General features: G+C 39.0%; 2 protein-coding genes across 2 annotated transcripts in view; one reads left to right on the top strand and one right to left on the bottom strand.

The window, feature by feature from the left end:
• Nucleotides 1–5,135: 5,135 nt before the first annotated feature.
• The window catches only part of NIPA1 (NIPA magnesium transporter 1), a 63,988-nt gene continuing 42,555 nt past the window's right edge, over nt 5,136–26,568 (bottom strand). The window contains exons 4-5 of the mRNA XM_075535394.1: nt 12,855–13,015; nt 5,136–6,070 (exon numbers count right to left, since the gene is read on the bottom strand). Of these exons, the coding sequence (XP_075391509.1) occupies nt 5,559–6,070; nt 12,855–13,015 (673 nt within the window). The 3' untranslated portion in view covers nt 5,136–5,558. The remainder of the gene's footprint in view (nt 6,071–12,854; nt 13,016–26,568) is intronic.
• On the top strand, nt 20,757–21,079 carry LOC142430981 (mitochondrial import inner membrane translocase subunit Tim9-like). The gene is made up of 2 exons (XM_075536036.1): nt 20,757–20,943; nt 21,027–21,079. Exons 1-2 carry the CDS (start codon nt 20,757–20,759, stop codon nt 21,077–21,079), a joined length of 240 nt encoding a protein of 79 aa, XP_075392151.1.

Genomic DNA, 26,568 nt, shown 5'->3' with positions numbered 1-26,568 from the left:
TGCTAGAGAAGAAAGACTATGCTTTCTCCAGACAACATAGATGTGCCCATAAGATATAAACATATAGTTTTCTATATCACTATGGAAATGTACAAAGAAAACTGGAAATTTTTATTGCTGGATTGGATAGGGAACCTGAAACTATAAAATCATGTCAAGTAGGGGGGTAAAGAGGTGAGCAACATGTTCAGCTAGTAATGTTATTTTATTTAAAAATACATACAGATTAATAAATATTACTGGAAAACTTAATATCCTCTTTATTCACGTAAGGCAATTACAACATGCTATAACTACTTCTATAAAGCAAAATATAAGTAACTCTTACCCATTAACAAATATGTATGTATGCTAATAGGAAGCTCCCCTGATACATTTACATGAACAATCTTTTATGCAGTTAATCAATGTTTAAATTTTTTTATCTAGTTTTCTTCTTCTTTCATGATTACAGTCAACCCTTAGTATCTACAGGGGATTAGTTCAGGACCCTCAGGGATATCAATGTCTGTAGATGCTCAAGTCCCATATATAAAATGGTGTAGTGTTTGCATATAATCTACATACATTCTCCCATATACTTACATCATTTCTAGCTTACGTATAATATCCAGTACAATGTAAAAGCTATGTAAATAGCATTTTGTGCTCCCTCTTAGCCAATGAGGAATTTATTTGACCACTTAATTGCTTTTTTCCCCTGAATATTTTTAATTGAGGTTGTTTGTGTCCACTGATATGGAAGCCAAGGATACAAAGGGCTGTCGTCATACTCCATTTAACAAGAAAATAATACCCATCATTTAAAAAGACAAAAGCTCAGAAGTGCTACTGAAAAGCAGTACCTTTTAACTTTTCCAAAATGCCAAAAATATTGGGGGGGTGGCATCAAATTATTTTATTCTGACAAATAAAAGAGATATTCTGAACTTTTCAATTCAATATGATCCTTTGGCACTAGTGGTTTGGCACTTTCTGACATTAATATGCTGTCTGATAGTTCATCGAGATCAATCTGCTTGAAAACAGGAAGTTCAGCATCATTCATTGTAAATTCAATACAACAAAATAGATCCATTTCCCAGGTTATTATAGTTTCTGAATAAGTCAGGTCAGATGTCACACCATCAAATTGACCTTTCGATGTAGATTTTTAAAATCCTTATTTAATTTCCATAACTTACAATAGAATATATAAAATCTTTTTAAAGCAAAAAGGAAAACTTAACACTTTGCAGTGCTCTCTTTGTTTCCTCACACACAGTATTGTGAGTTCCGGGCACCATCCTTGGTGGATCTGTCAGTTCACACCATGTCAGCTCCAAAGACATTCTGAACTCGGAGATGACCAAAACAGTGGCCAAAATGCTAACATTCAAAACAATCAACACGGAGAATCTACTGTTTTGGAGGTAGAAAAACTGAGGCACAGAAAGGTTAAGTGATAGCTGTATTTGCGCAATTCAGGGGAAAATAACAAATCCTGTATTTGGTTCATGCTCAATCCTAGACTATGCTTCTTTCCCACACTGGGTACATTTGAAATCGATTTTTACTTATACAATCATTGTTCCACTGAATATCAACTTTTTATAGGAAGCATACTTTGGATTTAACAAAGTTAATTTTCTTAAAATAGAATTTTTGTTGCACTTAATAGCATGTGAGTAACATGCATAAAAAGAAATGAATATTGATATTAGGCCAAATTCTCATTCCTGTTCTTAAATTTCTTAATCACTTTAAACGACAATGGAGGGAAGAGAATCTGCGTTGACATAAAAACCATAATTTATAAGGTAAAAGATTCCTGTTTGCATCGAGTTATTCTGACTCACAGTGACCCTGTAAAAAATGTAAAACTTTATGGAAGCAGACTACCTCCCACCTCCTCCCACCCACAGAGCAGCTGGTGGGTTCAAACTACCAACCATTCAGTTAGAAACCAAGTGCTTTGACTTCTGTGCTACCAGAGTCCCTAAGGTAAAGGATACATAAAGCAAAACTTGCTGCTGTTGAGGCAGAATAGAACTGCCCGAAAGGGTTTTTAAGGCTAACAACCAGATCCCTTGCCATCAAGGCAATTCCAGTGGCTCTATGTAGGGCTTCTGACACAATGAAACTTTACAGCAGCATTTTTCTCCCCAAAGGAGGCTGGTTGCTTTGAACCACCAACTTTGGGGTTGGTAATCCAAAGACTAACCCATAATGCCACAAAGGACAACCCCTTAAAATTCGTCATCAGTACAATTGTAATGTGGAAATAAGTAATACAGAAAATTGAGGTATTTTATATGAATAAACTCTTCTGATATGACTGGTATGCAGATTGATCTTTTCCCAATTCAAGCTAACATACCTCTAGCTATGGATATGAGGAAAGCATACTAAAATTAACATGGACATTTCCTTGGGAGGAAGATCAATATTAAGGAGTTAATGTTACAGTGTTTGTCCCTGAGATAGCCAGCTTGATGTATGCACATTGAAGACGACTCCCTCAGATCACTGAAGTTAGTCGGAGATTAACTACACGAACTACATACTACAGTGAAGCCTGTGCTTACCAAACCATGTTTTAGTCGATTGAAGAGCTCGTCCACACTTAGGAAGCACTACATCTTCAGTGATTTCCAGGAGTCAAGGAACAAAAAAGAAAATGGAAGCAGAATACTGCTCACTTCTATCAGAAACACATATGAAACCAATGAGAAAAACCCAAGATGAATACATTGCTGCTGGAATGTATTTCTGGAAATAAAAATGAGTATAACAAGTTACGTTGACAGTAGGCATTGAAAGAGTATTTCTTATTGCTATACAGAGCACGATTTCACTAACATTTTATATAAAAAAGACCACCATAATTGCAATCTAAGTGATAAACGACAACACTCTAGTGGGCCTTCCTACAAGGAGCCCTCTCCCAGAGACGGAGGGTCACGCATGATAACAGTATGTCCCAGGTGATCTCTCAAATAGGCCCAAGAGTATAGTACAGTGACAAGGGCCCCTGGTTCTTAAATAGGCCCAACGCTTGAACTGCTCAGGAAGCAATTTTTTTAATGCAAAGATTCAGATGAGGAAACAAGATGTTGCTCAAGTTAGAAGAGAGAAATGCACATTTACGGTAAATATTTAGGGTAAATCTGCAAATTGCAATACATTGCATTATAGTGTTAGAGGAAGATTATACAGTAGATATTTTGTTCTTAGGTTTACAGAGATTGGTTTTTTAAATATATTGCAAATGTTTCACTAGTATTTATTTTAAAAGACCAGTAGGAGACCCACTCCTATTCTAGACCCGTTCCCAAAGGCCTCACTTGGAAGAGTTTTAGTATTGTATATCCTATAATCCTTCATCTTTTTATCTTATGTTCCCAAATAAATTATTAAAACATGAATTTATAAATAACCTTAAAATCAGAAATCACTCGAGCTACTTTAAGTTTGATTTTCTGAATCATAGCAACCCTATAGGCCAGGGGAGAACTGCTCCTGTGGATTTCCAAGAAGGCAACTGTTTGTGGGACTAGAAAACCCTGTCTTTTCCCCAGAGAGCAAGCAGCCGGTGGTTTCAAACTGCTGACCTCGCAGATCATATCCCTATCGGTAAGCACTATGCCACCATGTAACAGATGATACAAGCTTTGTTCCTCTGGACGAATAGATCTGATGCAATGTGCTGAACAGGTTAAGCCTATAGAAGTCTAACTGTTGGGACCAGTCACCCTTAATAAGAGCTACTAATACTTTGAGATTTTTTTTACTCTAAAAAAAATCATAGAGAAGATCATCCAGAGAAATATCACCCCTTATTATCCAGGGCATAATTGTACATTAAAATATGATCATTTACACTGATCAATGCATTAACATTAAACCACATGTAAATTCTATCAAAATTAAAATGATAAGTTCCATAAGGAGACACGCATGCTTTCTTCTGTTGCCTGAATAACCGTATGTCTTCTCTGAATACCTCAAAATTACCTAGAAAAATGCCGTTATTCCTAAATGCACATTGTTACTGCTGCACTGCATTTGTAGAAAGTTCAGTTCAATAAATAAAAATCTACTGATGCTTCTAAAATATTAATAATTAAGAGCAGGACTTCAGTAACTAATAAAGATGTTTAGGCATTTATTAACTTTCAGTTAACACAAGATTTAAAATTCTTAAAAAATAATTTCGCGGTTAACATTAGTCACAAATGACTGACAACCTGGGACCCACGGTTATTATTCCATGTCGTTCTCATTTATAAAGGTATTTTTTGCTCTATGTTAAACTATTCTCATTTAGTTTCGTTTCTTTCTTCAACGGATTAGAGAATTATTTCTTAGGTCTTTACTTTAGAAATGTTTTTTCACCTCCCCTAAAAATACATTCTTTTCCTTTGCAAGTAATTTAGTAAGGTTTTATTCAATTTTATGTTCTACTTAATTGTAATCTAATTTACCCAATTTTCACTTTCTCATAGTTGCCCATTTGCATAACATAAGACACAAAGTCCATGAAATAGTTGCATTGCTTTGTGCAACCAATAGAAAAATGATCTCTTTGATCAAAATACTGGCATGATAAGTGGTTATTTAGGAAGTTTAATGAGAGCTTGGATAAAAAAAAACTGTGAGATGATCTGAAATCTCAAACAAAGAAATAGCTAAAGCAATTGTTTTCATTTATGCTAGAAACTCTTTGGAAAAACCACTGTCAAAGAAGTTATGTGTGTTCTGATTTGTAGAAACTAGACAAAGCCTACACATGTCCTTTAACTAGTTTCTGTATTGACTTGTTCTCCTGAAAGAGAAGTCAATATATGTGCTACTTAACAGTTATTCTCTCATTAACAGCCTTATTCTCAAGTTAAAATTTTACTTCTTCCGAGGGGTCAGAACCCTAATCAAAAGCCTCAATTTTCGCTGAAACAGAATGTGGCAAAAACAAAACAAAGCCTCACTGCTGATTCTAACTCATCGTGACCTGCAAGACAGCATAGACCTGCCCTTTTGGGTTTCCAAGACTTTCAATCTCACAGCACTTTTCTTACACAGAGTAACTGGTGGATTTGAACAGCTGACTAGATAACTAAGGCAGTACCTAAATGTTGTACATGCTTAATGCAAAATAACACACCAACCAAAGAGTTTATTCCACAGTCAAATTCAAAACACTGCTCATTTCCAAAGTACTTTAAGTAAGAAGATCTGCTCCTTTATGAAAAAAAAAAACTAATCAAAAGACACCATCTTTATTTTCTGTTTAAATTGTTTTAAAAAGAAAGAGTGTTCAGGAAAGCTTCCAGGTTAGTGACAGTGAAAATGAGATTCCTCTCTTCAGTGCGAAGACACTCGGGCAACCTTGGCAATTTCAGCCTCCAGAGGGTCGGGACTCGACTGCAAGGGGTTGTAAGGGGTGGTCGCGTGTCTGCCAGGTCATCCATTACAGGCAATTCTAATACCAGTCATTTAGATTTCTTCCACTTCACATTGCATTGAAACCAGAAACTAGATCCATTCTTGCTCCTCAAACCACCCAACACTGTTCCATCCTAGTCGGTTTTCATGTTAGATTTGTTCATCTCCCCAATGTTGAAATTGAACTCCTTGAAGACCTGTATAAGGACAATCCCGACAGAGACCGTCGTAAACCCACAGGCCATACCCAAGAAGTCCACCAGGCCCACGTTGCTCCACTCCCGGAATAGAATGGCCGAGGCCAGCAGGACCAGCGTGGTGAACACAACGTAGTAGATGGCCCCAAACACGGAGGAATCAAAGCACTCCAGTGCCTTGTTGATGTACCTGAACTGGATGATGATGCTGCAGCCCAGCACAGCCAGGAGCACCAGGCACAGGCAGAGGGCTCGCTGACTAGATGGGTTGTTGTAGAAGATGTCTTGGGCTGCCAGCCCAATTCCCTTCGTGGAAGGCACGGTGAAACTCCCCAGCAAGGAACAAATGCTGATATAGACCATGATGTTGGTGGGCCCATGGGCTGGTGCGATCCAGAAGATGAGGAGCAGCAGCATGAGGAGCACGATGCACAGGTAGCCCACAAACACTGGAACACAGATGGAAGATGGTGACCCTGGGCAACAATCCAGACTCTGTGGCCCGGGGACTCCCACCAGTCTTTCTAGGGTGACTGCATACGAGAGGGCGGGGTCTGGGCTCAGGGCAAGCAGGTACCATAGTATTCTGGGTTCAGTTTCTCAGATTTGCTGGTTTCATTCTATAAAAATTACTTACACAAAATATTCAAACCTCTTAAATATTTACATATAAGTAAGTTCTCTACTTGTTATGTACCATCAAGTTGACCTCCCACCAGTGAGCACATATAATATGGCAGAAATGTCCCATCGGGCTTCCTAGGCTAGACTCTTTGTCGAAGCAGACTGCCCCATCTTTCCTCTGGCAGAGCTGAAAGCACTAACCAAAGGGGTTAGTAGCCAAGGCCTTAGCCCCTATACCCCCTAGGGGACCTGACATTCTCTATTAATAAAAATAAAAGTCAACAGAGGTACTCTAAGGTTTTTTTTAAAAAGCCATTCACAAAAAAAGGAAAACGAGCTGATTCCAGGAACCCAAGTGGAAGGTGAATTTTGAGAATGACGAGTGCAACAAATGTATAAGGGTGCTTTACTCAATTGATGTATGTATGGATTGTGATAAGAGTTGTATGAGCCCCTAATAAAAAGATTTATTAAAAAATTAAAAGCCATTCACAGATTTTTTTTTTTTAGTTTAGAAAGTCCATTTCAAAAGCTTTTACTGAATAACTAGCATAGACTGGCAGGGCAGGAGGATAATTGGGAAAGCTGGGGAGGGGAGCAGTGTCTGTGACTGTGTGACTGTGGTAATAATTGGGGGCTGCATACACTGAGCAGAGGCAAGAACGGGTGCGTTATGTAGAATCCCACCAAAGGAAAAATCATTCTTTTCTAACAACTTGTAAATGTCTCTTTGGACTTTTAAGTGAAAAAAAAAAAAGTTGTTAGTACTCAGAACCTAGAACCTATGACTTTAGCCATGTTACCAGGAGAGTACAGTCGCTGGAAAAAGACATTAAGGTTGGTAAAGTAGCGGGGTAGTGAAAAAGAGGAAGACCCTCAATGAGATGGATTGACACTGTGGCAGCAACAATGGGCTCCAACCTGGGAATAATTGGGGATGGACTAGACTGTGCAGCGTTTTCTTCTAGGTTACACGGAGTCCCTAAGAGTTGGAGCCAACTGCATGGCACCTAACAATAATACCAATAGAACCTATTTTATGTATTAAGAAAGTAATTTCTCAGAAGAGTAACTTCCATGAAAAGTAATTGGGATTATTCTTTCTTTAATCAGAATTTCATCAAGAAAAAAATTCTTCATTTTGGAGGATCAAACTGCTGTGTGTTTGAATCAGTAACCTCAGGCCCATCAGTCTGCCAGATTTCCGTCCATTCCTTGTGTGGGGTCAGGTCTGCCTGCTTCAAGATGTGTCTTCGTGTAGTTGTGTTTGAACATTTATGGAAAGGGGCTTCAAAAAGTTCATGGACAAAAAGAATTAAAAGACAACAAAATTGTCCATGAACTTTAAAAATGTCCCTTGTATACTGAGAGGCATGTTTTGTTTATAAAGTGCATTCCTGCTGTTTCTCTTTCATATTACATTTAGGGCATTAAAATGGTTGCTTTGAAACTGTGTAGGAGGATGTATTTCCCACAAGGCCTGGCAAACTCAATGGGGTGCAGTTATGTAAACTGGCAAGGAGGCCATGGGGCAGGGGATGGGGGCGGGTGTTGTAGAGAGGTACTCTAGAGATTCTGATGCTGGGCACCTGGTGGTGTGGAGGGTACACATCCAGGAAGTCTTTCCTGGGGAAGGGGTTACGGAATGACAGTTGAAAGATGTCTGGGAGCCCAACCTACAAACTTGAGAGAAGGCAATAGAGGACATAAAGGTCAGGACACACGGACGATAAGTATGGGAGAAGAGCTGAGATTGAGAAGCAGTTTGTATGGAAGGAAGTATGCAGTTGGTCAGCGGGACAGTGAGAACTGGGGATACCAGTTCAAAAATCCAGAGCCAAAAAAACCTGTTTTCAAGGAGCAACCTTAATTTCTTATTTTTTTCATAAGTAAAAGCAGCCAGATACCCATCAAGTTGTGCGACTCTTACTTTACACCAGTATTTCTCAACCTTTTCTTTTTCCAATATTCTTCTCCTCCTGAACCATTTTAGCCACTATTTCCTAACCACCCACTCTTATACAATGCTGACATTAAAGATTTACTGTATATCTGCTTAAAAAACCAAGATTGTTTACTCTCAACACCAACTTTTGCTCTCTTGGAATGACATTTTCCCTACTGATAAACAGTTCATAAGAATTCATTCTATGAAGATAAACAAGCGGCCATCTAGCTCAGAAGCAACAAAGTCCACATGGAAGAACACACCAGCCTGGGTGATCGAGTGGTCCCAAAGGGATCAGTTACCAGGCATCAAAGAACAAAAAATCATATCATTGACTGCACACCTCCATGATAGGATCGCTGAAGACAAATGGGTGCATAAGCAAATGTGGTGAAGAAAGCTGATGGTGCCCGGCTATCAAAAGAGATAGTGTCTGGGGTCTTAAAGGCTTGAAGGTGAACAAGCGGCCATCTAGCTCAGAAGCAAATAAGCCCACATGGAAGAAGCACACCGGCCAGTGCGATCACGAGGTGCCCAAGGGACCAGGTATAAGGCATCATGCAAAAAATATATATATAAGTGTGTGTATGTATGTGTATATATGTGTATATGTATATATGTATGTATATATATGTATATATATATATATCATATTGAATGAAGGGGGAAGTGCAGAGTGGAGACCCAAGGCCCAAGTGTCGACCAATGGAGATCCCCTCATAGAGGGGTTTAGGAGAGGAGATGGGTTAATTAGGGTGTGAGGTAGTATCGATGAAGAACACAGCTTTCCCCCGGATCCTGGATGCTTCCTCCCCCCAACTACCATGATCCGAATTCTACCTTGCAGGGCTGGATAGGACAGAGTCTGTACACTGGTACATATGAGGGCTGGAGACACAGGGAATCCAGGGTGGATGATACCTTCAGGACCAAGGGTGTGAGGGGCGATGCTGGGAGGGTGGAGGGTGAGTGGGTTGGAAAGGGGGAACTGATTACAAGGATCCACATGTGACCTCTTCCCTGGGAGAGGGACAGCAGAGAAGGGGGGAAGGGAGACTCCGGATAGGGCAAGATATGACAAAACAACGATGTATAAATTACCAAGGGCACATGAGGGAGGGGGGAGTGGGGAGGGAGGGGGGAAAAAAAGAAGACCTGATGCAAAGGGCTTAAGTGGAGAGCAAATGCCTTGAGAATGATTGGGGCAGGGAATGTATGGATGTGCTTTATACAATTGATGTATGTATATGTATGAACTGTGAAAAGAATTGTATCAGTCCAAATAAATTGTTAAAATAAAAAATTTAAAAAATCATAAAGTGAAAAAAAAAGAATTCATTCTAGTGCTTTCAACTTTTTAAAAAATAAGGGGGAAACCCATTTTTAATCTAATAGAAAAAGTGACCATAATAATACACTCTTCCATTCTGGGAAGGAAATGTTTACATTTTTCATGTTAAAAAGCAGCTTTTGCTGCTACTATATCTACAAGGAATGCCTCTGGTGTTATTCCAATGATACATGTCTGTATATAAATAATACGTTAGTGCAGCTAGTTTTGCCATAGTTAAAGAGTGTTATGGACCTTTCTTTGTGGCTTATGTCTACCCCTAATTGTTTCCTTAACAACCGTGATTTAATCACTTAAGTTCTTTAATATGTATAAGTGAATCTCCCATGTATTTTAATCTAAAATGCTTTCCTATATATGAATGAGCCCCTTATCTTAACAATATTTCAAATACTGTACCATTGGCTAGATTAATGATACTGTTATTAGAATTACCAAAACCCCCCATAGAGGTTACTTCTATAATCTCTCAAATAGCTGACAATACTGCTACTAAAGTAGAACATGGATATATGTAAACTTTAGATATATAAATGGATTTTGAGCTTGCACTTAACTGTAAACCCAAACCTAAGAACAATTACTTCTCATGATGCAGTCCTGCTTGTTGATTACCCTGATCATCTTCATGGGCTCATGGAAGATGTGAGTGTAATAGCAAAGGGTGGTAAAGAAAGCAGGCAGTGCCTGATGAACTGAAAGAACAGCATCTGCGGTCTTAAAGCTTGTCTCAAAACAAGCAGTCATCTAACTGAGCTGTCAGTTAAGTTCACATGAAGCACACCAGCCTCTGTGATTCAAGCACTGTAAATAATAAAATCGAAGATCAGAGGAGGGAATTGTAGTAGAGCTTAAATCCTGAGCATCTGGTTTACAGAAGGCTATGAAGGACAGTGAAAGCCCAAAATCCACTTGCAGAATTCCTACGGGGATTCAGCTGCCATTGACTTTCTTTGGACCATTGTCCAGGGATGGGACTAGCTTTGCCCTCAGACTGAGGACATCAGAAGTGAATTAATGTGGACATAGTTACCAGTAAGTTGAAATTTTACATAATGTATTTTCCTTTTGACATATTATTAATTTGTTTGTTTTAATGTTTTATTATTTTCTGCTTTCTTTTGTACTGAGTTTTTTTCTGTGTTTTATTTTATTATTATTGTTGGAGGCCACTTTGGGTACTATTCTGTTTATATGAAATCCAGGATAGAGGCAATAACTACACTAGTATTTTTTTAGGGTTATGGCAGAGGGGACTAGGGTAAATAGAGAGCTAATAACAATTAGTAGAAAATGAAGGAAATATGTTTGTGGTAATGATTAAATGACTGTTATTAATATATTCAAATTATTGAATGGTGTGGTGCATGAATTTTATGTCAATTATACTTTTTTAATAGGATTGAATATATTGATTGGAAGCCACCCTCATTCACCAAAAAAGTGTTTGGCTCTACATTTAACAATTTTCAGTGCTTCATATTGGTGAAATCACACTCTATCTGTCCTTCCGTGCCTGGTTATTTCATGCAGTGTGTTTTTAAAGGTTTATTATGTTGTCAGATTATCAGGACTTCATTTCTCTTTATGACCTATGTCCATTTAGTACTAAGGTTTTTATTCCTAGAGATGGAACAGATGGCAGTGGGTATTGATGATGGTTGAGCAACATAACTGGGGTACCTGCTTTCATTAAATTGTCAAATAACATGTTGAACTGGCAAAAACTGTGTAATTTAGTGGTTCTCAACCTTCCTAATGCCGCGATCCTTTAATACAGTTCCTCATGTTGTGGTGACCCCCAACCATAAAATTATTTTCGTCGCTACTTTATCATTGTAATTTTGCTACTGCTATGAATCGGGCAACCCCTGTGAAAGGGTCATGCGACACCCCCAAAAGGGGTTGCGACCCACAGGTTGAGAACTGCTGGTGTAATCTATACTTTTTATGACAAAATGAAACAAAAAGGAAGCATTTGTTAAGTTCTTCTAAACCTTAAAGTATAATCATATCTAGTTCTCTGATCTTTATTCATGTCTTTATACTTTTTCAGTTCTCACAGTATTGGAGATATTTGGGCTTTTATGGGAGCAAGTAAATATAACTTTTTGAATAAAAAGTTATGAGGAAATATATGCTTGGGTAGTTTCACTATGAATGCTTTCTAAAGTCAATCACTGTTTCTTGTCTGCTACAAAATAATGGTCAATTTTTGTGTAATGGAAATACCTTCTTTGGATACCAATAAGCATATAGTTGTATGCCAGTACCCATCTATGATTGTTGGTGGTCTGTTATTGTCTGTCCTTAAGGGAGATTCCCACTCACAGAACTCCATATGAGAGAGTAGATCTACCTCCTAGAGTGCTCTAGGCAGGGATCTTTCCAGAAGCAGGTCATCAGATCTTGTCTCCCGCATCTTTTCACCTGAGAAGCTATTGCTGAGTTCCAACTGGGAGCCGTTTGGTTAGCAGTCCAATTTAATTCTTGCACCTTGTTGGTGCTCTACAGTGTTTTAAAGGGAGCCTATGCTTTAAGTCCATTGTAAGTATGGAGATATTATTTTTCATTGTATGTGCCAAGTAAATTAATATAGGTAAATATATATATATCCATCACCCTATGGAGAATAAAAAGATAAGTGAAATTCAGTCTATGATCTCAAAGAGGTTCAAATGCGAGCGAAACACTGTGTGTAGACACACAAATATCACAGAGGGTAGCAATGAAGCCAAGAGGTGGACCTAAGTCCATAAAGGCAGGCCCCCGGGAAACCACTACAGACAGACTCTGCCACAGATAGAGTGTGGACAACTAAGCAGGCAACCGTAAAGGGCAGCAAGGACAAGGCTGGCAGAAGAGGGTACAGTCACACGTAGGCCAGTCAGCTTGTTCACAAACTGGCCCTATCTGCAGTGCACATGTTCCCAGCCTGGATGGATGGCGCTTGCAGGGGGGTTGGGGTTCCCTGTGGGGCAGACCACTTTCTGACTGGGAAAGAAGCTCAGGCTAGAAAGGGCCCCAAATGAGCCAGGATGGTAGAAAGGTTGAGAATGTGAATAAGCGAACATGGGGACCTTTGAAGAATCCAGAGCCTCAAGAGGCTGTAGACGCTGTAGTAGAGAGGAACCTACGCAGGGAGGAAGGTTTGGGAGGAAAGATGACAGCTTTCTACTGGCTCCTGAGGCACCTTAAGAGAGCGCCCAGAAGGTGCAGCATCAGCCATGTATGATGAACAGAGGTGTGATCATAGACCCAGGGAGAGATCAAATGGTACTTCTGGTACCTGTTGCTACAAAGGAGTTACCTGGATTGGTCAGTTTCTCCTCCAGCTCCGCCTGAGTTGTCACACTCTCAGACTTGGGGGAATGAATAATCAGCACAACCGAGCCAGCGCAGCTTAGCAGACACCCCAACTTTCCCAAAATGTTGAGCTTTTCCTTCAGAAGATAAGAAGCTAAAATGGACCTTAAACGATAAAAAGAAATGGTTACATTTATCTTAAGTGATTAAAAAAGACATTTTTTACTTACTGTAAATAAGTCATATATTTTTTTAATTTTTATGAATAAAAAATTTGAGAAATGCTTAAGAGGTGATTTCAACACAAATAGGATTCCACATCAAATTCCTTGCATGACAGTACAGTTAATAACACTCTTAACTCATACAATTCCGCACTTATGAAATATAAGCAAATAGAAAAAGATTTATAATTGGCAAAAAATAAAAGTATTGGGAATATTGGATACAAAGATTAAGATAATTACATGGAATGTATGATCAGAACACTGCCAAAAATGCACTAAAAGGAGAAAATATGCTGATAGTAATTGCACTGTGTTGGTAGGATTATGGGGAATTATTTCTTTCTTCTCTAAACCTGAATCATTAAAATTATTATCATGTTATATTTTCTCTCTCAATTTTATTGTGTATTTTTTGTTGAGAATATGCGCAACAAAATCAATTCAACAATTTCTATGTGTGTAATTTAGTGACATTAAACATATTTTCCAAGTTGTGATAGCGTTCTCAATTTTCTGCTCTTGAGTTGTTCGTCACCCCTCCCTAAGATTCCTACCTAATCTTTTGACCGGCTGTTTTCAATTTTATCTCCTATGGTATCTAAAAATGCATAATGTTCAAGACTGATCGCATCTACTAGCTATGTTAAACTATTCTCTCACATTAACATGAAGATATTTTTGGTTTAGGGTTTAAAGATTATCTTTGCAACCTCTTAAGAGTCCATTCACATTCCATTGCCCCAGAAATTTGGGAGTTCCTGAGAATTTGAAATTCGGTCAAAATTTCCCCCCCTTTTGATTAGATCCTTCTATAGACTCTTTGACCGAAATGCTCAGAAATAAGAGGTGGGCACCATTTAGTTCTTCTGATGTCCTGACAAAGGAGGCAGTTGTGCGTTGAGGCAATTAGCCACATACTCCACATCCTCCTCTGATTCCCGATGCTCTTCCTTCCTCTGTAGCTCCAGTTCAACAGAGAGCAACGTTGGACCTTGACTAAGTATTTGCAAGCTATGAGCACCTCAGGCTCTACTGAAGGACTAGGAGGCAGAAGGGAAGCATTAACCACATGAATAGGCCAATTAACTTGGATGTCCTAGGACACCTTGTCCATACACCTCCAAACTAATCTCAGGAGGTTTGGGGTTAGGCAAACATATCCTCAACAGCTACTCTTTTTGTTACTGTAACTTTATCAGTTCAACCTTTACCCCCCTTTCCCCACTCTCCCATTCCTTATTACTGCTACTTAAGATTGGACCCTATACCTTTGTTCTTTCTTCTCTTTCTAATATTTGTTATTTTGTTCAAGATATTATCTTCAACTATAGTGTAGGATGTATCAAGATTTAACTCCTGCTGACTGGTAGTATTCCATTGTACGTATTTTGTTTGTACATTTAGTTTATCCATTCATCTATTGTTATTTCCACTTTTTAGCTATCGTTAATAGTATGACAGTGTGCAGGTCTCTTTTTGAATCTCTGCTTTAAAGTCGTTTGGCAAGCCTAGAGGTGAACCTGCTGGCCATGTAGTAGTTCTGTTTTTAATTTTGTTGGAGAAACCACCACCCTGTTTTCCACAAGGGTAGCACCATTGTGAACTCCCACCAGCACGAGTGTCAATTTCACCACATCTTCACCAATATTTGTTATTCCTGCTTCTTTTTTTATCTTAGTCATCTTGATGGAGTATATTGGTATCTTGTGGGAATTTTCTGCATCTCCACTCTGGTTAACAAAACTGAGCACTGAATTATTTCATACTACTGACAGGCTATGCAAAAAACTTTGCCCCACGTAACAGGTGTATGCTCCTACTAGGCTGGCCAGCCTAGGGAGTAGCAGTCTCCCAGTCTTATGGGTGGCATAAAAACTGTGAGCCATGTCCAACCAAGTTGATCAGAGAGTCCCTAGAACAGGGGTTCTCCACCTTCCTCATGCCACGATCCTTTAATACAGTTCCTCATGTTGTGGTGACCCCCAAACATAAAATTACTTTCATTGCTACTTCATAACTGTAATTTTGCTACTATTATGAGTCATAGTGTAATTATCTGAGATGCAGGATGCATTTTTCATTGTTATAAATTGAACATAATTAAAGCATAGTGATTAATCACAAAACAATATGGAATTATTATTGTGAAATATTTATTTCTAATTACAAATAAATGAAATTTCATCTTGAAGCATGGTGTAGCATGGGTAACAGTCTTACTATAACAACTGTAAACTACATTGCTACATTTTGTGACAGTATGTGTAAAAAGCCAGTGGCAGCCAAGGTTGAGGTAGCTTCTTTTTCACCAGATTAGAAATTCTCAGGGCAGTCTTTGCAAGAGCACAATGAAGATCATCTTCCACAGTCTACTTCTGTATTTAGACTTGATAACCTACAGAGTGGAAAATCCTGTTTCACAAAGATATGTTGTTGGAAATGGAAGAAGGCGCAACACAGTCTCAGAGAGATATGACTTCAAACACTTGATCCAGAATTTTGTAAGTGGCAGTGCAGAGAAATCAGTTCTCACTGTTAATAAGTTCAATGAACTCCTCTTGTGCTGTCTCAGGAACATCTTCAACTTTGTGCATGGGCTTCTGGCCAGTGCAAGTGGGGGGTCAGGTAGATTTGGAAAGTATGATGACATTTCGTCTGCAAGCATGTGCAAGTGTTCTTTCACAGAAATTATCATCGTAATCCTTTTGTCTGGTTCAATGTCATGTTCCTCAAAGAAAGCAGATAGGTAAACAACATGTAAATTTTATTTTCTTTTTTTTTGTTTTTTTTTTTTTTGTTTGTTTTTCTATTTTCTTCTTTTACATTTTATTAGGGACTCATACAACTCTTACCACAATCCATACATATACATACATCAATTGTATAAAGCACATCCATACATTCCCTGCCCCAATCATTCTCAAGGCATTTGCTCTCCACTTAAGCCCCTTGCATCAGGTCCTCTTTTTTTTCCCCCCCTCCCTCCCCATTCCCCCCTCCCTCATATGCCCTTGGTAATTTATACATCATTGTTTTGTCATATCTTGTCCTATCCGGAGTCTCCCTTCCCCCCTTCTCTGCTGTCCCTCTCCCAGGGAAGAGGTCACATGTGGATCCTTGTAATCAGTTCCCCCTTTCCAACCCACTCACCCTCCACTCTCCCAGCATCGTCCCCCACACCCCTGGTCCCGAAGGCATCATCCACTCTGGATTCCCTGTACCTCCAACCCTCATATGCACCAGTGTACAGCCTCCGTCCTATCCAGCCCTGCAAGGTAGAATTCGGATCATGGTAGTTGGGGGGAGGAAGCATCCAGGATCCGGGGGAAAGCTGTGTTCTTCATCAATACTACCTCACACCCTAATTAACCCATCTCCTCTCCTAAACCCCTCTATGAGGGGATCTCCATTGGTCGACACTTGGGCCATGGGTCTCCACTCTGCACTTCCCCCTTCATTTAATATATCTATATATACATATATATACATACATATATACATATACACATATATACACATGCATACACACACTTATATCTTTTTTTTTTTTGGCATGGTGCCTTATACCTGGTCCCTTGGGCACCTCGTGATCGCACTGGCCGGTGCGCTTCTTCCATGTGGGCTTATTTGCTTCTGAGCTAGATGGCCGCTTGTTCACCTTCAAGCCTTTAAGACCCCAGACACTATCTCTTTTGATAGCCGGGCACCATCAGCTTTCTTCACCACATTTGCTTATGCACCCATTTGTCTTCAGCGATCCTATCATGGAGGTGTGCAGTCAAAGGTAAATTTTATTTTCATCGATTTTTTTTCCAAAGCTGAAGTTTCATTTAGAATGATCAGATCTTTTCAGAAAAATCAAGGCATGATATCCTTGCAGTGATAAATTTATCCTTGCAGTGATAAATTTAACTGATTCAAAAAGGCAAAGATGTCAACCAAGTAAACTATTTTCCAAAGTTCACTTTTATCTCTGAAAAGTGTTTCGAACTGCGGTCTTGCTTTCTGATTAAAAAACGTTTGAGTTCATCACGAAGATCAAAAACACGTTTTAAAACTTTTCCTCTCGACAACCATCTCCCTTCAGTGTGAAATAGCAGAGCATTATTCGGTGCATCCAACTTGTTGCAGTTGTGAAAATAGTCGACTGTTTAAAGTACTCACCTTCACAAAATTGAAAAAACTTATGACGCTTTTCATTACTTCTTGTAACTCTTGTGGCAGCGTCTTCATTGCTTATATTTGCTGATGAATCATACAGTGAATTCTGATGACTTTTGCTGACTTATTCAGTACCAAATATTGAAATCCAGATCAATATCCTGGCATAGCTGGAGCACCATCTGTGCAAATACCACCAACTTTTCCCAAGAGATCTTATGCTCTTTCAGAAATGAACCAACTGTGTCAAATATATCACACGCAGTAGTTGTCGTTTCAAAAGTTTGCAAAAAAGAAACTCATCTTTAAAGTCGCCATCATTAATAGACCTCACGTAAACCAGTCACTGTGAACAGTTTGCAATGTCTGCAGATTCATCAAGCTGGATGCTAAATATTGGAAGTGGAGCATATTTAATTTTCTGGATTACTTTATCAAGAATATCAGCGGTCATGTCATCTCTTCTTCTGCGGACAGCGTCATTAGATAAGGAAATTGCACTCAATTTCATAACAAATTCGTCTCTGATCGTAACTCAAACAATGTCTTTGACTGCTGGCAACAGTGAATCCTCAGCAATGGTGTGAGGTTTCAGAGCTCGGGCGATTCTGAGCGCCACCAAATATGAAACTTCAATGGCTGTGATGTTTTGTTTGCGGTACTTGCCACCAGTGTCAAGTCTGGCTTCCTTGAGTCCACCAGCTTTGCTTCTAAAATAGTTGGTATCCTTGCTGGAAAAGCTAGGATGCTTGGTATCAAAATGGCATTTTAATTTGTTTGGCTTCATAGATTCAGCCAATAGAACTTCACAGCAAATAACGCATTACGGTTTCTCAATTCCTGCTGTAATTATTGAGGTAAAACAACACTGTAAAAATCCTCGCTATATTTTCTTTTCTTAACGTTGTTCTCTACATGATTCATTGTCATGGGATGTTTTGCTAATGAAAATATATAACAATAGCTTTAATAATACAAAAGATGATACATGGCACAGTTCAGTCAATACAGTTCATTGAAGTTTCCTATGATTTACCATTCTGTTTTGTTTTTTTTACATACCTGTTACTATCACAAGGGGGGCAGTATTCACATCAACCAGAGCTGAATATAAAAAGGCCCATCAGCATCCAGATTAAGTTCCCATGGTACAGATACTTTTTGGACTAGTTGATGATTTTACAGTGCATGATTTTACATTTACCCAGTAATTGCAATTCACAAAGTCATTTACCTCCAATACTGCTGCTTTCAACACAGCAGCTACTTTTAACAGAATAGCTGCTTTCTACACAGCAGCTGCTCTCTACACATGTGTGACTGGTCTGCATAAGTACATTATGGTGCCAACCCTGTCACATACACCTATATTTGTAGGGGGTGTCTGTGATGGGGTTGGAGTGATGATGTCATCACACCGGTACTCATATGTGGGCGGACCTGCCTGGAGATGGATAGAGGAGCGTTGTCTCCGTTCCTAAGACTTTGGAATGATTTGTTTTCCAAAGGTCTTAAGCACCCCTTGTGAAAGGGTCATTGGACCCTCAAAGGGGCCATAACCCACAGGCTGAGAACCACTGTCCTAGTACCAACTCTGTAAACTTTTCTAAAATGCAATCGTGTTTGTATCACATCATGTTCCCTTTCCCACTTCCACCGACCCACCTTTGACTGTGATGATCTACTGCCAGTTGTGAGTTGGTGGTGATTTCCTTTGTTTTCTGTAGTCAATATAAGTTAGCTCCATGGCTTTGAATTCTTTGGTTACCATATGGCCTCAGGTTGATCACCTCTCTCATTTAGATGGTTTCTTTTTGTCTGTGTCTTATCTTTGTCCTGTTCTAGACTTCATAAGAGAGGTCTCTTTCCTTGGCTCCAGACCACTCCTCCCCATCCCACCCCACCCCAACAGAAGGGTCTCCCAGACCAAAGCCGTGACCATGTGGGCTCAGGAGGCCAGGACTACTGGCCAGCGGTCGCTTTCTGCCCTTGCTTCACCCCTGACCCCTGCCTATTTATTTAAGTCCCCATGGTGCCCTTCTCTAACCCCCAAAAGCCAGCTGTACAGAACCTCCCATACAGAGCAATTTGCTGAGGGGGCTGGCAGAGCCGGGGATCAGCACCTGACCTCTCATTTCCAGAGGGCACCCCCCAGCCGAGCTCTGAACACTGTCGCTACTGCCCGCCAGAATGGACTCCTGGCTGCTCCCTGGACCCCTGCTCCCTTCAGCTCCAGCCTCTCAGGTTAGACTCACGAGGGTCCTGGGGTACCACCACCTCTTCCCCTAATGCTTGGAGGCAGCTGCAGCTCCCCCAGCAAGAAAATAAAAATCGGCACTTTTGAAAAAAAAGAAAAGAGAGAGAGGTCTCTTTAAAATATATTTGAACTTGGAGTCTTTCCCCCCCTAGAACCTGGGTTAGTTGTAATGTCTCTTCTTTCATTTAAAATTTTTGTTTATTTTCATATTTTCTTGGCCATTCTATCTAAAGTTTGTCAATTTTATGGATTTTCTTTCAAATAATCAACTTCTAATTTTATTGATTAAATAATAGAAATTAAAAAAAAATAATAGAAATTTAGGTGAAGGGAGACAAGAGATGGTGTAAGATACAAAATAACAATAATAATATATAATTAATCAAGGATTCATGAGGGACGGCAGGGGTAGGAGGGAGGGGAAAAAAGAGGAGTTGAAAGAAATGTTTTGGAAATGATGATGGCAACATATGTACAAGTGTGCTTAATGCAGTTGAATTATGGATTGTTATAAGATTTGTAAGAGCTTCTAATAAAATGATTAATTAAAATTTTTAACATTTATTTCTGTTCTGATCTTTGTCATTTCCATTCTATGAAATGGTTCATACTTAGTTTGCTCTCCTCTGTCTGGTTTTTGGAGTTATCAAGTTAGGTTATTAATTTGAGATTTTTCCCTTTTTTCCCCCTGCTTCCCTATGAGTACTGGCTTTGCTGTAGCCCATGTTATGATGTGCTTTCATTTTCATTTGACTCTAAGAAATTTATTTTCCTTAGCTAATTGCTAGTTCAATAGTATGTTGCTTATTTTCCATGTTTGTATTTTCCAGATTTCTTTCCTGTTATTGATACTTCTTTCACTCCACAGTGATCAGAGAAGTTACTTTGCATAATCTCTTTTTAAAATTTTTTGCATAATCTATATTAAAAATGTATCATGACTTGTTTCATGAACAAGTGAATGGTCTATTTTGAAGAATGATTCATGAGCACAAGAGTGAGTCTCTATTGTGGTGTTCTCAGGTGGAGTACTCTGCTCTTAAGTCTAGTTGATTTATAGTCTCATTCAGTTCCCCTGTTTCCTTATTGATAGTATTATCTAGATAATTTATCCAATACTGGTGCTCCCGTTTCCTGTGACCCTCTGCCCATAAACTCTACTGGCAGTGAAGCGCCTCCAGACTCTACTGGTATCATCGGATGAAGGAACCTGTGCGTAAGAACCCACGCTTGCTGGGGGAACTCAAGGGAGGGTTGAACAATGGTTATTCCAGAGCAGAAACGAGAATCAGGCATCAGAAAAGGAGACTCTAACACACCCAAGAAGGTGGCTGCACAAATACAGATAAAACAGTTTAAGGAATGTCTTGGAACCTACAATAAACTTAAAGAAACCTGCTTTTTGGACTGTGTTAAAGAATTCACAACAAGAGAAGTAAAACTTCAAGAGATTACATGTTCAGAGCATTGCTTACCGAAATATTTTTAAATGGCGCTAAGAATACCATGAGATGGCAGGAATAGCATATTCAGCAGAATGAAACTCTAGCAGCCAAAGCAGGACTCCTTGGCCAACCCTGCTAGAGGTGGCTGGACTGGGGATGTGATGTTGCCCTGGAATGAGGATTCATTTGATAGAGTGCCTCAAGGGAACAGTCACCATGCCAAACTGGCTGGCAAATGGGAACCACTGGAGAATCAACTGTTATGCACCAGGAATAATCAAATGCAAGGTCTTGTTGAATGGAAATATTAAGATGCAACACTTGGGGCCTTAGGATTCCGCAGCTTGGTCAATTGAGTAAAAAATAAAATAAACTATTGTTTCTTTTTTAAAATTATCCAATGCTAAAAGTGGTATACATGAAGTCTCCAAGTATTATTCTGTTACTTTCTCTTTCTCCTATCAATATTTATATATTTAGGTGACCTCATTTTGGAATTGGGAGGACGGAACTTTCTATTCCCACAAAGTCATCGAGGGAGTTCTACCCTGTCCTATAGGGTTGCCATGAGTCAGCATCAACTAGATGGCAGTGAGTTTGCTTTGGGGGCAATTGTTGGAATCAGAGCCCTAATAGTTTAGTGGTTAATCATTGGGCTACTAACCACAGGGTCAGTAGTTCAAAACTACCAGCCCAAACTACTACTACTCCTTGGGGGAGTCAGAACTTACTGGATGGCATTGGCTGAATAATGGATACATACAAAGTGGTACCACTCCCAAATCTGAAATCCCCTCCCAAAAGCTATATATTTACTTAAAAACATTTTCTTTTACAAAACAACCTTATCACCATCAAATTACTCTCCATTGCACTTAATACATTTGTCAAATCTGGAATTCCATTCTTGGAAACATTTTTCAAACTCATCTGTCAATAGATGGCTGAAAGCAGCTCCATCGTTTTTTCCTTCACCTCTTCTACATTGTCAAATCACTGTCCTTTCAGATCCCCCTGTATTCGCAGACACAAAAGAAGTTGCATGGAACCAGGTCAAGTGAGTAAGGTGTGTGAGGCAAGAGAAACATGCGGTTTTTGCCACAAACTGGTGCACTGAGATGGCTACGTGAGCAGGTGCATTGTCATGGTGGCAAAACCAGCCCCTGTCTGCCACAAATCAGGCCCTTTTTTGTCCCACACTGTTAAGGAATCTTTCCAGAACCTGCAAATAAAAAGCTTAACAGTCTGACTTTGTGGAACCAACTCCACATGCACTATCCCCCTCACATCACATCTGGTTTTTATGAGGGTACCCCCTTGTATATTTGATTATTATTATTATTATGTCTTAATTAATTGAACCTCTTATCACTATTAATACTCATCTTTATCTATTATAAAAATTTTATCTTAAAGTCTACTGTAAGATAAAATATTAAGATTGACATTCAACTTTCCCTAGGTTATTACTTGAATGGAATATTTTTTCTATCCTTTTATTTACAACCTATTTGTATCTTTGGGATTGATGCGTGCCTCTTGTAAACAGCATATACAAGGATCATGTATTTTTATCCATTCTGCTTTTTTTTATCCCTCCAGATTTTGATTGGAGCATTTAATAAGTTTTCAGTCATTGTAATTACTGAATAATAAGCGACTATTTCTGCCATTTTGTTATGTATTGCTGTGAGTCTTAAGCCTTCTTCGTTCTTTACTAATGGTTCTTTTTATTGTTGGTTTATTGCACGGAACTTTTTGGCTCACTTTATCGGTTTTTAAATTTGTAAAATATGTTGTCTTGGTGGTTCTCATGAAGATAACACTTAACAGCTTATAGTTGTAACATTCTAGGATAAGTTGGTAACTTCAGTAACATACAATGCATTTTACATGTATTGCATTCCTTCCCTCTTTCCTGTGTTGTTGTCATTACTAGGTACATCTTTACATGTAGGCCCCATAATATAATTTTATTCTTGCCTTTGACATGTTTGTTATTAAAAATTATGAAAGGCAAAATTGAAAAGCAGGAGGGAATAAAACATTTTGAATTGTCAAGGATAAACACCTTATCACTAGCACTTAGACTTCTCCACGCATTTTTCCTTATTGTTACTGTTGTTACGTGCCGTCAAATTCATTCTGACTCTGAGTGACCCATGTACAGCATAATGAAGCACTGTCTGGCCTTATGCCATCCTCACAATTGTCGCTGTGTTTAAGCCCATTGTCACAGCCACGATATCAATACATCTCATTGAGAGCCTGCCTCCTTTTTCTGTGCCTACACTTTATCAAGCATGATGTCTTTCTCCAGAGACAAGTCCAGTGCTGGAATTCAAACAATTTAACAACCAGTTTGCTGCTCTAAGACCTGTTTTAAGTATTAAATATATATATCAAAAGGTAATTTATTATTTATGCATTTATTCTTAAAGAAGAGCAATAAAAAAGGTACACAAAACTAAATTATAAGAAAGAGTTAAAATTTTTAAATCATTTTATTGGGGTTCATACAACTCCTATCATAATCCATACATACATCCATTGTGTCAAGCACATTTGTACGTTTGTTGCCATCATCATTCTCAAAACATCTCTCTACTTGAACTATCTTAATGAAAAAATATTAATACTTTACCAAAAAAACCATAAAACTGTTATTTAAGGTGTTGCCAAAAGAAAAAGAGAGAGAGAGATCTTTCCATGTTACTTCTTGATTGTGGTCCTCACTTGAAATTTTCTTCACTTTTCTCCAAGCATTGCCAGCTGTGTGGTTTGTACATAACCATCTTTTCACTGCAGGAAAGGATCCCATTCCTTTAGAGGTAGACCAGTTAGAAAACAGTCACAGTGGCTGATATATTAGAAACAGGTAATTCCTCTTCTCTGAACATATTATATTCATCTTTGAAAAACCCCTTTCGGAGGGAAACGATTACAAGGATTTACATATAACCTCCTCCCTGGGGGACGGAAAAAAGAAAAGCGGGTGAAGGGAAACGTCCAATAGTGCAAGATATGACAAATTATAATTTATAAATTATCAAGGGTTCATAAGGGAGGGGAATCAGGGAGGGAGGGGAAAAATGAGGAGCTGATGCCAGGGCCTTGGGTGGAGAGCAAATGTTTTGAGAATGATGAGGGCAATGAATGCACAAATGTGCTTTACACAATTGATATATGTATGGATTGTGATAAGAGTTGTATGCGCCCCTAATAAAATGAAAATGAAAACCCCCTTTCCACTGCTTCTAAACTAAGAGCAATGGTTCTGACAATATTTTTAGCTCTTTGAACACTTTCAGGAATTCCATAATTCACACATAATATGCCGTGGAAATTTGGGGTGTGACACAAAGCTGAAACGAATGACAGTGTGTCACCCTCTGGTTGTTTGGCACTTTGTCTCTTTATGTTACATGTTTGTTTACTGAGGTAAGTAATAATACTTCATTAAAAGTACAATGTGTTTTATAAAATTAATAAGTGTCACAAGCATTGTTCCAACTAATTTTTTTCTATGGATGGAATGAACAATAGTACAGTTGCTTGGGATACACTGCTGCACAGATGAATGTACCTGGTTTTAAACCATGGAGTATTCCCTTGTGATGGCCCCACCGCTGCCTCTCAATCCCTGGAAACTCTGGGTAGCACAGGCTGCTGACTACAAGGTCAGGAGTCTGAAGCCACTAGCTGGCTTCTTTATTCCCAAAAGAGTTGTCCTTGAACACCCACAGTGGCAGTTCTGTTTTTCATGGATCCGTATTTACTTATTTTAACATCAGTTTCTATTTATTTGTAATGGGCATAAACTGAAATTCAATCATTTAACATAGGATAAAAATAACAGTGGCAATAAAAGGACAATATGACTTATTCAGAAGCATTGCATTTTAAAAATTTATCTTATGCTGGTCCCAATAACCTGGTGTATTTTCCTCCTAAGAAATTTCTTTCCAATGGAACAATCATCTTCAGGGTAAAAATGTTCATCAGGATCTACTTCTAGCGGGCATATTTTATTAATTTTTATACCCACATTCCTAGGTAGTCTATGATTGACAAGTCATTTATCAGAATCTTCCATATGGCCTTGAGTTTTATTTACAGCTAAGAACTTGCATAAGGCACAGATTGCACTCAGCTATTCTCAGCGAATGTCACATAATCCTCATTATACTGAAATCCTTTTTTCCAGTTTTGGGGAAACAATATGTTAAGCACACAATATATTAATTTAAACACATGCAGAATATTTCTTAGACAAACATACTCAAGGTTCATGTAGTCAAGACAAATCCCTTTGTGTTTTCAAAGCACAATGAAATATATCTTCCTGCTTTTTAATGGGTGGGGCAGGTTGGTATTCACATGATATATTTTTCCATCCTTTGATTGTTTTGTCTATTTTTGTCTTTGTATTTAAGGCGTGTTTCTTATAGGCAGCATATAAATCAAAAGATGGAAAAAATATATCAAGTGAGTGCCAACCCTATCCCCCACCCCCCCCAAAAAAGCAGGAATAGCAATAGTATTCGCTGACAAAATCAACTTCAAGGCAAAAGAAGGGCATTACATAATGATTAAAGGAACAACAGAACAAGAGTACACACCATAGTAAATATTTAGTTATCCGAGGAAAGGCCCTTGAAATGCACAAGTATTTGTAGAACTAGTTAGAACTCTATAGTCCACTTATAGAACTAAATAGAAATAGGCAATACAACAATGACAGTAGAAAACTAAGACACTACTCTCCAGAAAGAACAGATCGTTGGGAAAGAAACTCAGTAAAGATACCAAAGAACTAAACAACACAATCAAATTGACCTCTAGTTAGATACAGAGCATTCTGTCCAATGACAACATAGTATAAATTCTCTCCAGTGCAGACACGTTCTCTAGAATAGACTATGTGCTAGGACACAAACTAGGCCTTAGAACATTAAAAAATATTAAGATCTACTTTCTCAGACCAAAATGCTATAAATTAGAACACAACACTAGGAAGTGTGTTGGAGTGAAATGTCTGAATATGGCTCATCTACTCAAGTCTATGTAACGTCGCCCAACAGACTGAATGGGACTGGGCAGGTGTCACACTACTGGAGGTCCGTGTTCATTGTCACTCCCTGCCTCTAAGGATGAGCCATATTTGAAGGAACAGCAGAGAAATCCCAGGGCCATGTTGGAAGATCATTCCCAAGACCTTTGTGTGAAGTGACCATGGATGCCAAGCCCTGAGAATGCAGCTCACTCACAGGAGCAGCACTGAGACTACAGAGGCACTCTGGTTCAAGATGATGGAACGATGGGACAGAGTGACAGATGGACTGGTTTCCTGGACCATAAAAACCAAGGCTGAGGGGCCACATGGTTGAGATACAGGGCAGAAGAGACACTTGGCTACCATGTGGCTGAGAGGCTGAGAACTGGAGAGAAACAGTTGACTGCTGGCTGAGGAAACCAAGGGCTGACACTTACTATCCTGACTTGTGGTAACCTATTTGAGCCAGGGCCGGACCGGGTAGCCCCACCACCTCCTCTCCAGCTCCTCAGGAAGATGAACCTTCACAGCCCCCATTCCCAGCCTCTTGGGAGGGTGGATGACCTATTGAA

Source organism: Tenrec ecaudatus, chromosome 17 (assembly GCF_050624435.1).
Source record: "Tenrec ecaudatus isolate mTenEca1 chromosome 17, mTenEca1.hap1, whole genome shotgun sequence".
Lineage (NCBI taxonomy): Eukaryota > Metazoa > Chordata > Mammalia > Afrosoricida > Tenrecidae > Tenrec > Tenrec ecaudatus.
This window is presented reverse-complemented; position numbering and strand designations above follow the sequence as displayed.

What these genes read in the sequence shown, in the direction of transcription:
- LOC142430981 (XM_075536036.1), top strand. Translation starts at nt 20,757, where the DNA reads ATGGTTATTCCAGAGCAGAAACGAGAATCAGGCATCAGAAAAGGAGAC. An exon ending in AAGAGAAGTAAAACTTCAAG is followed by an intron (nt 20,944 to 21,026) that starts AGATTACATGTT and finishes AATAGCATATTC; the next exon opens with AGCAGAATGAAACTCTAGCA.